The 19612-nt window shown below is 44.9% G+C and overlaps 1 protein-coding gene across 16 annotated transcripts in view; it reads left to right on the top strand.

The window, feature by feature from the left end:
* LOC134350907 (glutamate receptor ionotropic, kainate 5-like) overlaps positions 1-19612 on the top strand; it is a 170889-nt gene that overhangs the window by 129329 nt on the left and 21948 nt on the right. For all 16 annotated transcript variants that reach the window (XM_063056743.1, XM_063056738.1, XM_063056734.1 and 13 more), the window contains 4 exons: positions 8501-8605; positions 10453-10560; positions 13802-14005; positions 16326-16439. In XM_063056743.1, the coding sequence (XP_062912813.1) occupies positions 8501-8605; positions 10453-10560; positions 13802-14005; positions 16326-16439 (531 nt within the window). The remainder of the gene's footprint in view (positions 1-8500; positions 8606-10452; positions 10561-13801; positions 14006-16325; positions 16440-19612) is intronic.

Raw genomic sequence — 19612 nt, 5'->3', positions numbered from 1 at the left:
TAACCAGAAACATGTGTCTCCAGCACGGCCCAAAATAGTGGATGTGGATGGACTCCCGCAGGCCCTTGGTATAAAGGAGGCCTTTGGCAAAGCTTTTTGCGTCTGCTGGTAAATAGGGCAGATGCCCTCCATGTTCTCAATATTGGTGTCACTGTAAGCCACCACACATAGCTTCCAATCAGTGCCTTCATTCTCGCCACACCTGGGTGGGCATCATGCAGGTCACTGAGTACACACTTGCAGCCCTGGCAGGGAACCACTACACCACTGCCCCATAGTATGGAGCCATACTGTAGGCGTTTTGGCCATTTGTGAATGGTTGAAATCCTGGGATGGCTGGTGAGACAGCCAACCTGTAGTGCTCTTCTCACTTGTGACAAGAGTGGATCCCGGGTGTGCACTACTTAACAAGGTGACTTTTGCTGGTTTTCTCGAGCCTTTCTCATTTTTAAAATCTTTTTATTGATATGTAATCTTCTACAGCTATAAAATACAGAAGTTCAACAAATTAGTATATATATAATTAATAAAGCTGAAGAAAAAAACTTATATACGTTAATGAAAAAAAAATTTTATAAAAGAAAAAGAAGGAAAAAAGAGAACCCTAACTAACTAAAAAAAAACCCACTAACTATAAAACAAAAAAAAGAGAAAAAAAAACCCATTAGGAACCAACTGCCGAAGCAATACATCTTACAGTCATTTATATATATAAAAGAATAAAAAGAAAACAACCACCAAATCACATTTATATAACATAAAATTGGAAGGAAACCATGTAAATTAATTCAAATTAAATGATAATATTTAGCAAAAGAGCCCGACCTTCTCTCAAAATCAAATCGGGGATCAAAAGTTCTACTTCTAATTTTTTCCAAACTAAGGCATAACATTACTTGGGAAAACCATTGAATTAGTGTAGGAGCAGAGGTATCTTTCCACTTCAATAAAATAGCCCTTCTTGCCAACAATGTAATGAATGCAATTACATGTTGGTTTGAAAATGAAATACCCTAAATATGATGTGGAACTATTCCAAATAGAACGGTCAATGTATTAGGTTGTAAATTAACTTTCAGAGCTTTAGAAATTGTGGAAAATAAAGATTTCCAAAAAGATTTCAATGAGGGACATGATCAGAACATATGTGACAAAGTAGCTGCTTCATTTTCGTACCTATCACTATAATTATCTATATTAGGTAATATTTTGGATCGCCTCTCCTTTGTTAAATAATAACAGTGAACAATTTTTAACTGAATTAAACAATGATTGGCACATATCGAAGAAAAATTAACCATTTTCAGAACTCGCAACCAATCTTCATTAACAAAGGTCATATTAAGTTCTCTCTCCCCCAATCTTGTTTAATCTTTAGTGAGAGGTTATCTTTTTGTAGTAAAAATAAATCATAAGTTCTACCAATGGAGCCTCTCACTAAGGGACTCATATTTAAAATAGTGTCCAACAAATCAGATTCTTCCATATATGGAAACGTAGAAACATTTTTTTGTAAAAAATGTCTAACCTGAAAATATTGCAAGAAATGTGTATGAGAGAGACAATATTTGCTAACTAACTCTTCAAAAGACATCAATCGACCATCACTAAATAAATCTGCAAAAGAACAAATCCCCTTATTTCTCCATAAATGAAAAATAGGATCAGTAATTGAAGGTTTAAATAGCAAATTTTGAAATACAGGACTGGACAGTAACTTACCCTCTTTTTATGAAGCTTCTGTTTCTTTAATCCTTAAGAAAGACTAAAATTCTACTGAATGCTCATCTTATAGACCTATTTCGCTATAAAATGTGGATGCTAAAATTCTTTCCAAGATAATGGCTAACCGTTTGGAAAACATTTTATCTAAAATTTTCTCTATGGATCAAACAGGCTTTATTAGAGGCCGTTATTCTTTTTCTAATGTTCGGAGATTGATGAATATTATATATTCACCATTATCCAAAACACCCCAATGTGTTATTTCTCTGGATGCAGAAAAGGCATTTGATAGAGTTGAGTGAACTTATCTGTTTAATGTATTAGAGAAATTTGGCTTTGGTAATAATTTTAATAAGTGGATTCAAATGATCTATAAGAACCTCATCGCTACCGTTATTACTAATATTCTTAGGTCTCCCTTTTTTTCACTTTCACGAGGTACTCAACAAGGGTGTTCATTAAGTCCTTTATTATTTAATCTCGCACTGGAGCCTTTGGCTATAACAATTCGTAAAGCTAAAAACATTCATGGTATTCTATAAATGGGACCATACATAAGATCTCTCTTTATGCAGATGATCTTTTGGTTTATATCGCGAATCCTGAAGAATCTATTCCTAATCTTTTGGAATTATTAAATGATTTTAGAAAATTTTCAGGATATAAACTTAATTTAAATAAAAGTGAATTGTTCCCTTTAAATGTTCCTGTTTTTATATATAAGGATATTCCATTTAGAATTGTGAATTCTTTTAAATATTTGGGTATTATCATTACAAAAAAAATAAGGATCTTTATAAAGCTAATGTAGTTCCTTTATTGGACTCTATGAAACAATTATTTTCTAGATGGAATCCTCTTACGCTTTCCTTAATAGGTCGTATTCATGCCGTGAAAATGATGATTTTACCTAGATTTTTATATATTTTTCAAAATATACCTATCTTTCTAACTAAAAAATTTTTCGATCAAATTGATTCTACTATTTCGTCCTTTATTTGGAATAACAAAAAACCAAGAGTTCTCGAGCCTTTCTAACAAGTGGACAACTTTGAATGGTGGTATGCCAGATGTAGTGTCCCCTACTATTGGAAATCTGTTAAGGTGTCCACCACCACCTTTTCTTTTCCAGGGGTGTACCTCACTGTATAAGAGTAAGAGGATAAGGTCAATGCCTATCATTGCAGTCTGTACGATGACATCTGTTGGACACCTCGTGTTTACCCCATTATGCCTAGTAGAGGCTTATGATCTGTATGGAATTCAAATGGATGCCCAATAGGTACAATTGGAGATGCTTGATACCGGCTTCTCAGCCTAGCTGTGAATAACTTGTCTCCACCTGAAACATTGTCCTTGAAGGAAAAGCAAAAGGCATTCCTGTTCCACAAGGCATTTGATGTGGAAGCCCCAACCCCATTTGGTGAAGCATCACATTTCATCACTAGGTTTTCCTGGATCATAATGTACCAGATGGAGCTTGTTAGCCATGGTTGGCAGCTCATCTCGGAGAAGGAAAACTTTGATCTCAAACCTCTGTTGCTTTGCAGCTGTACCCAGTCACGGGGAAGGCTTTGGGAGTAAACTTCGGGAGGGTGGAGGTTTAAAGTATGTGAAGGATGTAAAAAATCAAGTCAATTCAATTCCTGAAGTAAAGCTGGCTTCCTCTAACCGGGAAAGTTCTCTGTCCATTGTCATAAGGTGAGGGCCTCTGATATCTCAGTTACTAAACTATCATCAAGGTAGGCACAGACTTGGGGCATATCTTTAAGTTATCAATAAGGCAATGGAATATACTTGGGGACAAACTTACCCCAAATGGCACCCCAAAAACAAGCCTCTGTGTGTGTTGATTGCTGTAACCTCCCGAGAGTCTTTGTCCTGAGTGACCTGATGGTAGGCTCTAGTGTTGAGAACTGTTTGCCTCTAGACAGCTTTATATGCAAGTCCTCAATCTGTGGTGTGGCTATATATTCAGTTCTTTCGCTAAGTTTCCAGTTAATTTGTAATCAATGCAGAAGCGAACTGACGCATCAGATTTGAGGATGGGTATGATCATTAGGAGGCTTGATTATGAGACAGAAGCTCAAATATTTTGGCCACATCATGAGAAGACAGGATTCCTTGGAGAAGACTCTTATGTTAAGGTAAAACAGAAGGTAAAAGAAGGAGAAGACGATAAAGGCTACGATGGATAGATAATATTACTCAGATAATGTGCATGACCTTGGGGGATTTTAGAGAGGCAGTTTCCAATAAGAAGGCTTGGTGTGCATGGGGTCACAAAGAGTCAGACTCAACAACTGAACAACAAAATCAAATGGTCAGCACGCACTCTTGAGTACTGCATTAGCTCTATCACATCAGCTCTCTCAAATCGATCAAGTTCTTCTGCCTTTGAGCCCACCATATACGGCACTAGGTGGGCCTTGTAAAACTTCGGCTGGCGATTTTTCTTAAACTTGAACTTAGCCATCAAACCAGAGTATCGACCCCAAGGGTCAGCTTAGAAAGCCGGCTGGTGCTTTTCTAATAGAGAACTCAATGTGGGGTTCCCCCAAATACAGCTGAAGCAGGACAGTAGCCTTGGCATCTTTTTAATCCAATTTCTGCCCTGCAAGTTAGGCAGTTGGCCTCCTCTGACCACATGCACGGGTAAGTGAAACATGTCCCTCTTGTGAAGCACTTCCACTGTAAAGACTCCACGCATGTGCATGCTATTTCCAGTGTAGCTGCAGAAATTCAGGAGCCGTAATTTGGAATCTGGCATTAGGGTCATTCGCTTACTGAAGTAACGGCTGACCCCATATCCAGCTCAGATCTCACGGGCTGGTTGCCCACTGTGAGTGTAATCATGTTAAGTGGCTGGTTTTGGTGATCCGTGTACTGTAATCGGTTTGGAAAATGGTGTCCAGTTTTCACCCTGGCTGCCTCCCTACATGGAGTTGATGGTCAAATCTGGTGTTTTCCCAAGGCGTATTGCTTGGGAAAGTATACACACCTCCTCAAGGTACCCTACCTCTGACAGAACCAGCAGACTCTCTTTTGATGTTTGCGTTGGAACATTGAGTATGACTTTCACGACAGCAATAGCATCTCTCTGGAGACTTATGTGATGTTGACTGTTGGCTGTGCGTCAGTATCCGCTGGCAAACATTGATGTTTTCAGGAGGGGGCTCTTGCTCCGTTACTTCCTGAATCAGTGGTGATGGGGTTGCTGAATCTGCATAAGGCCTCTCTTGACTGCCTCCTGGTGGCGAGCTGTGGAGTATGCTTTGTCCCAGGCCAAATTGTGCTTTTTGACAGGAGGCTGTCATGAATCTAACAATCAATACTTGGATAAGCATCTCTTATTCGAATTTGCTCGGTGGGGAATATCTTTGTACTTTCATTCTTGCACTCTTAGAGTCAGTCTTGTGATGAAATCATCTGCATTTTCATTGGGGGTTTGCCACAGCTGTGAGAACCTAATACGTGGCGTAAAGACATTGTCCTGCATCCCCCAAACATTGTTCAAAGCTTCAAATGCGTCTGTCAGTTTAGATTCGTTCTGTAGGTGCAGAGCCTCAAAGTATGATCCTCCAAGGGGACCTTGCCTTGTGGATCCAGAACTGGCTTGCTTACAGAAGGCAAAGAGTGGTTGTAGACGGGTCATATTCTGCATGGAGGTTGGTCACCAGTGGGGTGCCTCAGGGATCTAACCCCTTTCTCTTCGTGATTTTTGTAAATGACCAGGATGAGGAAGTGGAGGGATGAGTTAGTAAATTTGCTGATGACACAAAGTTTGGAGGTATTGTGAATAGTGTGGAGGGCTATCAGAGGTTACAGTGGGACATCGATAGGATGCAAAACTGGGCTGAGAAGTGGCAGATGAGTTCAACCCAGATAAGTGTGAGGTGGTTCACTATGGTAGGTCAAATATGATGCAGAATATAGTATTAATGGTAAGACTCTTGGCAGTGGGGAAGATCAGAGGGATCTTGGAGTCCGAGTCCATAGGACATTCAAAGCTGCTACGCAGGTTGACTCTATGGTTAAGAAGGCATACGGTGTATTGGCATTCATCAACTGTGGGATTGAGTTCAAGAGTCGAGAGGTAATGTTACAGCTTTATAGGACCCTGGTCAGACCCCAATTGGAGTACTGTGCTCATTTCTGGTCACCTCACTACAGAAAGGATGTAGAAACTATAGAAAGGGTGCAGAGGAGATGTACAAGGATGTTGCCTGGATTGGGGAACATGCCTTATGAAAATAGGTTGCGTGAACTTGGCCTTTTCTCCTTGGAGCAACAGAGGATGAGAGGTGACCTGATAGAGGTGTATAAGGTGATGAGAGGCATTGATTGTGTGAATAGTCAGAGGCTTTTTCCCAGGGCTGAAATGGCTAACATGAGAGGGCACAGTTTTAAGGTGCTTTGAAGTATGCACAGAAAGAGATGCCGGGTAAGTTTTTTACGCAGAGTGTTGAGTGCGTGGAATGGGCTGCCGGAGACGGTGGTGGAGGCGGATATGATTAGGTCTTTTAAGAGTCTCCTGGATAGGTACATGAAGCTTAGAAAAATAGAGGGCTATGGGTAACCCTAGGTAATTTCTAAGTAGGTACCTGTTCGGCACAGCATTGTGGGCCAAAGGGCCTGTATTGTGCTGTAGGTTTTCTACGTTTCTATGTATTTCTACCCGAGTTTTCCCAAGTGCATATGGAGCATCTTGAGTTTCACTGCTTCCTCCAGCTTTGCTGCTGGTATTAATATTGATAGGAGTTCGATGTTGCCCAGGAAGATTTTTTTCCATTGCAGCCAGGTTCCAGGTTCCAGGGTTCAGTTTTGCCATAGCTGCAGCCCAAGATGGGTTAGATGCTTGCAATAGAGAGGCTAATCTTGTTTTGATCTTTGTGGCCAATTGTAATGCACGCACAGAACAAGAATGACACTGGAGCAGTATGATCTTTACTGAGTCATGTTAGTAATGGTACACACTGGGCAACTTGCAGTGCAGGTACATGAATGTGAACACTTGAAAGCCCGTGCAGAAAGAGAGGGTCTCCCATGTGTGAGCACCATGTGATCTATCAGCTGCGTTCGAAGTTGCCACTTTCAGGATCCGATACAGTTTACTCCCCTACCCTGGAGGTAAAGACTGTGGCTGGAACTCTACTTTCTTTATCAACCCCCGGTGTGTCCTGACATCCAGAGTTCCTTTGATTTGAATCAGAATGCCTTTTTGAGACATTTCCTTTTGACGGATGCCCTCAACGCTGAGGGGACTAGTGCCCATGATGGAGCTGGCTAAGTTTGCAGTTTTCTGCAGCTTTTTAATTTGACTTGCTCTCCTTCACTGGAAATGCCTGCCTTGAATGCCTTCCACACATCTGACATAGACCCACCTGCAAGTAACCGCTCCCAGTCAATTTCTGCCAGATCTTGTTTACTGATATTGAAACTGGCCTACCAGGCTTAATTTACAGACCACTCATAGCTACCTATAAACAAGTTATGATCACTCTTCCCAAAACTCTCCCACGGTTGCTATTGGCCTGGACACATTCATTGAGATCAAATCCAACCACTCCCAGGTGACCAGTGTTCTGGAGAGTTATTTTCCAATACATTATTCCCCAGAGAGATATTCCTTAGTGAGTGATTTCCCAATGAGTTATTCCCCAGAGAGTTATTTATTGCAGAACTGTGTCTATGTGAACTTGGCCCAACTGAGATATTCCCAGGTGAGAAGCATCATGGAAAAATATTCCTTGGTGAGGTATTCCCCAGAGAGGTATTCTCTAGAGATATCCCTGGAGAGTTCCCAGGGGAGATATTCCTGAGGAACATGACCCAAAGTGTAGCTCCTTGATGAGTAATTCCCCAGTAGAAGGAATGCCTCTGATCATTCTGGTATCCGATGGTATTTCTCCAGTGAGTTATTCACTGGTGAGATATTCCCTGTTGGGGGTGTCCCGGAAGGTATCTCCCTGACGAGCTGTTCCCCTTAGGAAGACTGTCTGTAATTATTCTGGTGTCCGATGGTTGCACTGGGTGGTGGCACAGTCAGAGAAGGATTTGGGAGAAGGTTCAGGTCTGTCACTAATCGAAGCACAAACTGCGCTCCTGCTATTACCTCCTTTAGGAACACTTCATTGTACAGTCACCTCGATTTTCATTTTGTATTCACTGTACTCTTTTTATTTCTCCCTCCTTCTCCAAACCCTTCTTCCATACCTCCTCCTTATCATTCTCTCTCACTCCCTCTCTTCTTCACTTCCTCCTCCCCCCGTCTCTCCCACTCTTTCTGCTTGTCCCTTTGACTATTCATCCCTCCCTCCCACTCTTCCCATGCTTTCATCGAACCACTTCTCCCTCTCCATTTCTCGCTTTTTTTCCCTTCTCTCCCCATCCTACTCTCCTCTTCCCGCCCTCATATTTTCTCTCTTCCCCATCTTCCCCTCTCCCTTCTCTCTCACTCCCCCGTGATCCTGTCCCTCCTCTATTCTCTCTCTGCCCCATTTTCCCACTCTCTCACTCCTTCCCTTTTTTCTTCCATCTCATTCCCCCATGCTTCTCCTCCTCCCCCCCCACAACTCTGTTCTCCCCACATCCGGATATCTCACTCTTTCCTTCTCTCCCATCTTTTGTCTCTATCTCTCTCTCCTGCATCTCTCTCTCTCTCTCTCTCTCTCTCTCTTCCCCCCCCTCCCTCCCTCCCTACCCCTCCCTCCTCCTCCCCCCATGCTCCCTCCCTCTCGGGTCCCCACCCTGTGCCTGGCTCTGCTGTGCTCAGGTGGAGTACGACGGTCTAACTGGTCGGGTGGAGTTTAACAGTAAGGGCCAGCGGATGAACTACACATTGAGGATCCTCGAACAGGGAAAGAATGGTCACAAACAGGTGTGTGTGCGTGGTGGGGGAATCACGGTCCGTACAGTATGGGAGCTTCCCTGCCACCAAGGAGAGGGTGCATTGTTTTGTAGGGTTTAATGTGAACACCCTGCCGTTAGACACTGGGTGTGTAGACAAGCAAGTGACGTTCTTATTCGCCAGGAGACATACAGTAGGAGCAGAATTAGGTCATTTGACCCACAGAGTCTTCTCTGCCGTTGAATCTTGGCCGGTTTATTTTTTCCCCTCAGATCCATTTTTGTGCCTCCCTGTAACCTTTGACGCTCTTAATCGAGAACCTATCAACCTTCACTTTATATATACCCAATGACATGGCCTCCACGACCGTCTGTGGCAATGAATTCCACAGATTTACTACCCTCTGGCTGGAGAAATTCCTCCTCATCTCTGTTCTAAAAGGATGTCCTTTTATTCTGAGCCTGTAGCCTAAGAATCTCCCATTATTGGATATATCTGTTTAGGCCTTTCAATATTTGGTAGGTTTCAATGAGATGCCCTCATTCTTCTGAACTCCAGCAAGTACAGGACCAGAGACATCAAATGCTCCTCATACATTAACCCTGTCAATCCTCAAGGCTGCTCTGCACCCTCTTCAATGATAGCAAAATCTTTCTTAGATATGAGGCCCAAATCTTCTCACAATACCCTATCGTGGTCTGACCTATGCCCTATGAATCCTCAACATTACATCCTTGCTTTTGTATTCTAGTGCTCTCGAAATTTATGCCTAAGTCGCATTTGCCTTCCAGTTGACTTGAACAAGAGGGTCTGCCTGTCTTTCCTCGCCAATCAGTGGCATTCCATCACCCAGTGTCCCACCATCAGCATTTCAGGGAGGGGAGGCAGGGGAGACACCTCAGCCAGAGCAGCCACATGAGCACTGTGACACCAGGAGCAGGTCAGAGGCTGGGGATCCTCTGGAGAATGACGCCCCTCCTAACACCCCAAGGCCCTTCCCTCATCTACATGTCACAGTGTGGTGAAACACTCCCCATTTGCCCAGGAGACTGTGGCTCCAGCAACTCTTGAGAAGCTTGGAGCTGTCACAGACAGTGCTCAGTTGGCATTTCCCCCAGCCCTTCTAAACATTCCCACTCACAGCTCCTCCCAACTCTGTGACCTCTTCCTCCACGCAGGACAAGGGCAGCAGGCACAGGGGGACCCCAGCAACTGCATGCTCCCCTGCTGTAATGCACCACCCTGACTCGCAAGCATGCCACTGTTCCCTTAATGACACTGGGACCAAATCCCAGCTCACCCCTCATGACCTGCAGCAGATGAAGGAGGCGGCCCATTCCAATCTTTCCGGGGGCATTGAGAGATGGAACAAAATAAATAGCGCCAACAAGCACCTGGATCGAAAGGAGATCCAGATCAAAGAGTTGGGTCCAGAATCCTGGGCCTGGCTGAGTGAGGGCAATTGAAATTGCCAACTACCCTTCCCCAGGTACCAAATCTCTCTCTCCCCTGAAGATACCCACTCTTCCATCCTCTCCTGAAGGTACCAACTTTCCACTCCTCTCCTGAAGGTGGCAACTCCCTCGTCCCTCCTCTGAAATTCCGACACTCCCCCATCCCTTGAAGGCTCTGGTTCCCATCCCTCTCCTGACATTCCTGACTCCACCTCCCCTGAAGGAACCAGCTCTTCCCCTTCCCCCAGAGATCCCAACTCTCCACAACTCTCCTGTAAAGTTCTGACCTCCCCCTCCCATGAAGATCTTAATTCTTTCACCTCCCTAAGGTCCCCCCCCCAGTGCACATGAAGATGAAGGTGGGTGGGGCTGCCGAGGGGGAATTTTGGGAGCATTCGCTGACAGCGTGTCCTCTTCCTGCAGATTGGCAGTTGGCACTCGAGCCGGGGACTTACCATGGATGCCACCTTCCTAGACATCAACATGTCTGAGACCCTCATGAACAAAACACTGATCGTCACCACCATCCTGGTAAGGAGTGGGGGCACCCCTACAGCACCCTTCACATCTCCAACCCCTCCCACTCCCCAACCCTGCCCCCCACCCAATACAATCCCCATCATACCCCATTCTTTCCCTTACCCAATATTTCCCCCATGCCCTCCTGAAACCAATACCACCCACACCCAATATCACCCTATCCCCTCCCCCATCCTGCTCCCTTACCCAATACCACCCCAATCCCCCTCCTTCACCCAATACTACCCCATCACAGCCCAACCCCTCCCAATCCCCATTCCTTCCTTACCCACTACTAACCTAATTGCAGCCCCATCCCATAAAACCATAAGAGATAGGAGCAGAATTAGGCTATTCGGCATGTCAAAGCTGCTCCACCATTTCACCATTTAAGGACTTACTTTCCTTAAAACCCCATTCTCCTGCTGACTCCCTGTAACCCTGATTAAGCAAGATCCTATCAACCTCTGTGTTAAATATAGCCAATGACCTGGCCCTCATGGCTGACTGTGGCAATGAATTCCACAGATTAACCAGTTTCTGGCTGAAAAAATTTCTCCTCACCTCTAAATGAACATCCTTCTATCCTGAGGCTGTGCCCTCTGGCCCTAGACTCCCCTGGTAAGGAAACATCCTTTCCATATCCACTCTATCTAGACCTTCAATAGGTTTCAATGAGATTTCCCCCTCATTCTTCAATATTCCAGCAAGTAAAGGACCAGAACATCAAACGCTCCTCATACAATTGTTCCCGGAATCATTCTTGTGAACTCCCTCAGAACCCTCTCCAATGTCAGCACATCCTTTGCTAGATAAGGGGCCTAAAACTGTTTACAATACTGTACTCCAAGTGAGGCCTCAGCAGTGCTTTATAAAGCCTGATCATCGTTGCTTTTATATTCCAGTCCTCTTGAAATGAATGCTAATATCGCATTTGCCTTCCTCACCACCGACTCAGCTGACAAGTTAACCTTTAGGTTATCCTTCATGTGGACTCCCAAGACCCTTTTGCACCTCAGATTTTTGAATTTTATCCCTGTTTAGGAAATAGTCAACACTTTCATTTCTTCTGAAGCCTCATTGCTTCCTCAACACTATCTGTGCCTCCACCTTTCTTAGTATCATCAACAAACTTCCCCTCCTACTCCACTTGGCCCTCCCTCACCCATCGCCTGATCATCACTGACCCTCCTTTCCCTCCTCCTCCTGCCCCCTCTACCATACCCTTTCGCCCTTCCTCATTCACTTCTCTCACACACGCTCTAATACTGTCCACATAACCCCTCAACCCTTCCCTAAAGCTCTCACCCATTCTCACCCCCTTTCCCAATAGTCCCAGTGACTGGTCCTGCTCTCTCTCTCTCTCTCTCACACTCTCTTCCAACACAGGGTATGGGACTCTGAGTCTGAGTAGATATCGTGTGTTGTGTTGTTTACAGACCAAAGAGCCATGCACTATATAAGTGAACACGGTGTGTGTGCTGTGCGCTAACCTGAGATGTGTGCTGTGTGCAGACTCAAGGTGTGTGCACTGTGTGCAGACCCAAGGTATGAGAGCTGTATGCAGACCTGAGGGATATGTGTTGCGTAAGTGAACATAGCACAGTGTGTGTACTTTGCACAGACCTGAGATAATATGCGTTCTATGTGGATCCGGACCTGAGGTGCCAATGCTGTGCATGGACGTGAGCTATGTGCATTATATGTGGACCTGAGATATGCAAGCTTAATGCAGACCATAGACATGGGAGCAGAATTAGGCTATTCAGTTGATTGAGTCTGCTCCACCATTCCATTGTGGCTGGTTTATTTTCCTCTCAATCCCATTCTCCTGCCTTCTCCCCGTAACCATTGACATCCTGATTTATCAAGAACCTATCAACCACTGCTTTAAGTATACCCAATGAATTCTGCAGATTCACCACCCTCAGTCTAAAGAAATTCCTCCTCATCTCTGTTCTAAAGGGATGTTCTTCTATTCTGAGGCTGTGCTCGCAAGTCCTAGATTCGTTCACTGCAGGAAACATCCGCCCCACATCCGCTCTATCTCGGCCTTTCAATTTTCAGTAGGTTTCAATGAGATCCTCCCTCATTCTTCTAAACTCCAGCGACTACAGGCCCAGAGCCTCCTACACTCCTTAACCCTTTCATACCTGGGATCATTCTTGTAAACCTCTTCTGGATCCCCTCCAATGCAACACATCCTTTCTTAGATAAGGGGCCCACACTACTCACAGTACTTGAAGTTTGGCCTGATCATTGCCTTATAAAGTCTCAGCATGACATCCCTGTTTTTATATTTCTGGTCCTCTTGAAAGGAATAACAACATCGCATTTGCCTTGCTTACCACTGATCCAACCTGTAAGTTAATCGTTAGGGAATCCTGCTCAAGGACTCCCTAGTCCCTTTGCATTTCCGAGTTTTGAATTTTCTCCCTGTTTAGATAGTAGCCTACACCTTTATTCGTTCTACCAAGGTGCATGACCATACACTTCCTTACACTATATTTCATCTGCCACTTTGTTGCCTGTTCTCCTAATCTGTGTGTCCTTTTGCAGGCTCCCTGCTTCCTCAACATGACCTGCTCCTCCACCTACTCTATCAACTGCAAACTGGCCACAAAACCACCAATTCCATCACAGATCATTGACATATAATAGGAAAAGAAGTGGGCCCAAAACTGACCCATGTGGTACACCACTAGTCACTGGCAGTCAACCAGAAAAGGCTCCCTTTATTCCCTCTCTTTGCTTCCTGCCAGTCAGCCAAGCTTCTATCCAGGATAGTATCTTTCTTGTAATACCATGGACTCTTATCTCGTTTAGCAGACTCATGCGCTGCACTGAAGATCAAAGTAAACATTATCCACTGACTCTCCTTTCTCTGTCCTGCCTGTTTATCCAGATCTGAGGCTTGTGCTCTCTATGTGGGCCTGAAGTGTGTAGGCAACACACGTGAGGTGTGTGTGCTGTGTGTGGACCTGAGATGCATGCCCTGTGTGTGTGAACACGGTGAGCACGCCGTGTGCAGGGCTGAGGTGCGTGTGCTGTACGCGTACCCGAGATGTCTGCACTCTACATGGTCCTGAGGTGTGTGCTGTGCGCATACCCAAAGTGTTTGCATTGTATGTGGTCGTAAGGTGTGTGCAATGTGTGCGTACCCAATGTTTGCGTGCTGTGCACAACCCAAGGCGCGTGCCCTATGTTAGTTTCTGTCCCAGCCCTGCGCATTCTGACTCCGGTCTCTCCCCAGGAGAACCCATATGTGATGAGGAAGCAGAATTTCCAGGAGCTGCAGGAGGAAGAGCGTTACGAGGGGTTCTGCGTGGACATGCTGAAGGAGCTGGGAGACATCCTCAAGTTCAATTTCCGCATCAAGTTGGTGGAAGACGGTCTGTATGGGGCACCAGAACCCAACGGCTCCTGGACAGGCATGGTGGGAGAGCTGATCCAGCGGGTGAGCACAGGCACAGGGGTCATTCTCCCCACCCTCACTCCATATCCTCACTCTCCACCCTCTCTGCACTCCACTCTCACCCCTACGTTCACTTCCCACCCTCACTCTTCATTCTCACCTCCTCCCTCTCACTCCCCATCTTCATCCACTCACCCTACATCCTTACCCCTCCCACACCTCACATCTCATCCTCTCAACCCCCACCCTCACCAACGGAACCTTCATCGCTCCTCCCACATACTCCCCAGCCTCATTCATCCCCCCACACACACACAGTCTTCATCCTCACCACCTCAAATTCACTGCCTCAGTGATTCAAATGCTTGTCTAGATTCTTTTTCAGTGCCATGGGACTGGCTGATAGGAGACTTGCTCCACCACCACCCTCAGACAGTGTATTCCAGTTTCCAGCCACCCCCATCTGGGAGGAAGATGTTAGCATAACACTTTACAGTATCAGAGAGCTGGACTCAATTCCTGCCGCTGTCTGTAAAGAGTTTGTATATTATTCCTGTGACCCCATGGGTTTCCTCCCATCTTCCAAATACACACGCGTTAGCCGTGGGCATATTACGTTGGCGCTGAAAGTATGGTGATACTTGCAGGCTGCCCCCAGCACACCCTCAGACTGTGTTGGTCATTGATGCAAATGATGCATTCCACTGAATGCTTCAATACTTCGATACATGTGACAAGCTAATCTTTCTTTCTTTTTCTTCTCTCTAAACCTTTGCTGTTTTGCCCACCTCTGCTCTTGGAAAATACTTCCTACCATCTGCTCTGTCCATGCTCCTCACAGTTTCAGGTTTCCTTTCAGTCCCCTCCACTTCAAGTAGAACAGACTCAGCCTCTCCAATTTCTCCTCATAACCAAAACTATCCGACCCCGACAGCAGCCTAGCAAACCCCTTCAGCACGCCGTCCGGCGCCACCACCTACTCGCTGTGGCGTGGTGATTGGATATGCACTCCATATTGAGGTTGTGGCCATAACCGATGTTTTTTGAAGTTGTATTGTGAGCTCCATGTGCTCAATCTCTATGCCCTTGGCCAACATCCCACGTTCATTCTTCACCAGCTTATGCGCAGAGAACAAGTTGCCTGAGGAAGTGGTGAAAGCAGGTACACTTAAGAGAGATTTAGCCAGGTACAGGGATATGAGTGGTTTTGAGGGATTGGGGCCACACATGGGAAAATGGCTCAGGTAGGCTGATCAGCATGGGGGAGTTGGGCAAAGGGCCTGTCCCCGTGCTGTACTTGTGCTGAATTCCTCAGGAGCCTTCGGATTTGCACTGATGTCCCTCTCTTCCTCAATGCCCCCTTTGTGGTGTTTGTCCCACTCCTGTTAAACCTCGTGCTTTTCTTTCAGGGGTAAGTTCTATCTGCAGTTGTCCTATCTACTCAACCAACTGAGCATTATCAGAATCAGGTATATTATCACTGACGTGAATGTTGTTTTGTGGCAGCAGTACAGTGCGAGACATAAAAATCGCTGTAAGTTATAATGTATAAATAAATAGTGCAAAAGAGAAATAGTGAGAGAGTGTTTGTGGTTTCGTGGGCCGTTCTGAAATCTGATGCGGAGGGAGCGAACTTGTTTCTAAACCATTGAGTATGGGTCTTCAAGCTTCTGCACCTCTCCTCTGATGGTAGTAATGAGAAGAGGGCATGTCCCAGATGATGAGGGTCCTTAGTTATGCCACCTTCGTAGTTCCACTTGTCCTACATTAATTGTCTCCTATCAGCCACTCAAAAATCTTCCATGAACAAAGCAGTCCATGTCTGCACAGAGGAAGACCCAGACAACACTTGGGCATGGACCAAGAAATGGCAAGGAACATTCATATGACAAAGGGAGGACAACAATCATCTTTAACATTTGACTTTAAATCAAATTCCCATTGCTGAATCCCTCACCATCAACATCCGAGGCGGGGTGGTCATCATAGACCAACGACTCGACCGCACCAGCCACATAAATCCTGCGGCCACAGCAGCATGTTAGAGTCTGGTGATCCTGCAAAGAGTGACTCACCTGACACCCCAGGACTTCTCCCCCATTTATGGAGCACATCTCAGGAGTATGGTGGGGCAGTCCTGGTTGACTGTGACACCAACAACTCCTGAGAAGCTGAACACCATACAGGACTGAGAGGCTCAATTGGCTCCCCATCCACTGCCTGAAACACTCCCTCTCTCTGTCTGCAGTGTACGCCGCGGTTTCTCTTCCCCTTTTGACCCTTTGGTCCGCCACTGGACCCCTTAGCCCTGATCATGTTTGCCTGCAAGCTGCCCATCTGATGTCTGTTTATCTCTCTGTAGAAAGCTGATCTTGCCGTCGCTGCCTTCACCATCACAGCCGAGAGGGAGAAGGTGATCGACTTCTCTAAGCCCTTCATGACGCTGGGGATCAGCATCCTGTACAGAATGCATATGGTGAGAATGGTTGGACCAGTGTTGGAGTCACGGCAATTCTGTCCTACTCATCACCATTTACACAAACTCTCTGCAGTCGACAGTGTTGCTCACACATGCTTCCTGCCTTCTGCTCCCTATAGCCAGCAGTGTAATTTATACACACTCCCTACAGCCAGCAATGTAATTTATACACACTCTTTACAGCCAGCAGTGTAATTTATACACACTCCCTACAGTCAGTAACTTCACTTCCACATGCTCCCTTCAGTCTGAGGTGCCATTTACAGGTGCTACTTGCAGTCTGCAGTATCATTTACACGCATTCCCTAGCGAATGCAGTACCATTTACACATGCTCCCTGGAGACTGCAAAGTCATTTACACACACTTCCTACAGCATGTGGTGCCATTTACACATGCTCCCTGCAGTCATTGATTGTGATTATATACACTCCCTGTAGTATGCAGTCAGTTCCCAAGAGACTGCAGTATCATGCACACACATTCTCTAGTCTACTATGTCACTATTTCCCTGCAGTATCTCAAAAACCGTTTACACATACACCCTACCTAATCTCCAACATCGTTTACTCATGTAAAATGCTGAAAGAACTCAGCAGCTGAAGCTGCCTCGGCCCGAAATGTCAACTGTTCATTCCCCTCCATAGATGCTGCCTGACCTGCTGAGTTCCCCCATTATTTTGTGTGTTGCTCTGGATTTCCAGCATCTGCAGAAATTCATGTGCTTATAACTTATGCACACTCCCTACAGCATTACTAGCACACTCCCCACAATATCCACAACTCCATTTACACACATTCCTTACATTTTTCATCTCTATTTATACACACTCTCTACAGCATTACTAGCTCCATTTACACACACTCCCCACAATATCCACAACTCCATTTACACACATTCCTTACATTTTTCATCTATTTACACACACTCCCTACAATATCTCCATCTCTATTTACACACACTCCCTACAATATCTCCATCTCTATTTACACTCCCTACAATATCTCCATCTCCATTTAAACACACTCACTACAATATCTCCATCTCCATTGACACACACTCCCTACAATATCTCCATCTCTATTTACACTCCCTACAATATCTCCATCTCCATTTAAACACACTCCCTACAATATCTCCATTGACACACACTCACTACAATATCTCCATCTCCATTTACACACACTCCCAACAACATCTCTATTTACACACACTCCCTACAATATCTCCATTGACACACACTCCCTACAATATCTCCATATCCATTTACACACACTCCCTACAAAATATCTCCATCTCCATTTACACACACTCCCTACAATATCTCCATCTCTATTTACACTCCCTACAATATCTCCATCTCCATTGACACACACTCCCTACAATATCTCCATCTCCATTGACAAACACTCACTACAATATCTCCATTTACACACACTCCATACAGTATCTCTATTTGCACACACTCACTACAATATCTCCATCTCCACTGACACACACTCCCTACAATATCTCCATCTCCATTTACACACACTCCCTACAACATCTCCATTTACACACACTCCCTACAATATCATCTCCATTGACACACACTCACTACAATATCTCCATCTCCATTTACACACACTCCCTACAATATCCACAACTCCATTTACACACACTCCCTACAATGTCTCCATGTCCATTTACACACACACCCTAGAATATCTCCATCTCCATTGACACCAACTCCCTACAATATCTCCATCTCCATTGACACACACTCCCTACAATATCTCCATCTCCATTTACACGAACTCCCCATAATATCCACAACCCCATTTACACACATTCCTTACATTTTTCATCTCTATTTATACACACTCCCTACAATATCTCCATCTCTATTTACACACACTCCCTACAATATCTCCATTGACACACACTCACTACAATATCTCCATATCCATTTACGCACACTCCCTACAATATCTCCATCTCTATTTACACACACTCCCTACAAAATATCTCCATCTCCATTTACACACACTCCCTACAATATCTCCATCTCTATTTACACTCCCTACAATATCTCCATCTCCATTTAAACACACTCCCTACAATATCTCCATTGACACACACTCCCTACAATATCTCCATCTCCATTGACACACACTCCCTACAATATCTCCATCTCCATTAACACACACTCCCTACAATATCTCCATCTCCATTGACAAACACTCACTACAATATCTCCATTTACACACACTCCATACAGTATCACTATTTGCACACACTCACTACAATATCTCCATCTCCATTGACACACACTCCCTACAATATCTCCATCTCCATTGACACACACTTCCTACAATATCTGCATTTACACACACTCCCTACAACATCTCCATTTACACACACTCCCTACAATACCATCTCCATTGACACATACTCACTACAATAGCTCCATCTCCATTTACACACACTCCCTACAATATCCACAACTCCATTTACACACACTCCCTACAATGTCTCCACGTCCATTTACACAGACTCCCGAGAATATCTCCATCTCCATTGACACACACTCCCTACAATATCTCCATCTCCATTGACACCAACTCCCTACAATATCTCCATCTCCATTGACACACACTCCCTACAATATCTCCATCTCCATTTACACACACTCCCTACAATATCGCCATCTCCATTTATTTATTTATTTTTATTGCGGTACAGTACTGAATAGGCCCTTCCAACCCTTCGAGCCAGACTGCCCAGCAATCCTGATTTAATCTGAGTCTAATCATGGGACGATTTACAGTGACCAATTAACCTATGTTCCTAACTGACCAACTGGTACGCCTTTAGACTGGGGGAGGAAACCAGAGCACCCGAAGGAAACCCATGCGGTCACGGGGAGAAAGGACCAACTCCTTACAGGCATTGAACCCAGGATGCTGGTGCTGTAGAGTGTTGTACTAACCATTACGCTGCTATGCCACCACTCTACACAGTCCGGACAATATCTCCACCTCCATTTATGCACACACCATTTCCAACTGAATATGTACACACACACACACTCCGGTGGCATAGTAGAGTAGTGGTCAGCACAACGCTTTACAGTACCAGTGACCCAGTTCAATTCCCGCTGCTGTCTGTAAGAAGTTTGTATGTTCTCC

This window comes from Mobula hypostoma, chromosome 8 (genome assembly GCF_963921235.1).
Source record: "Mobula hypostoma chromosome 8, sMobHyp1.1, whole genome shotgun sequence".
Lineage (NCBI taxonomy): Eukaryota > Metazoa > Chordata > Chondrichthyes > Myliobatiformes > Myliobatidae > Mobula > Mobula hypostoma.
Note: the sequence above shows the minus strand (reverse complement) of the source record. Positions and strands in the feature narration are given on the sequence as shown.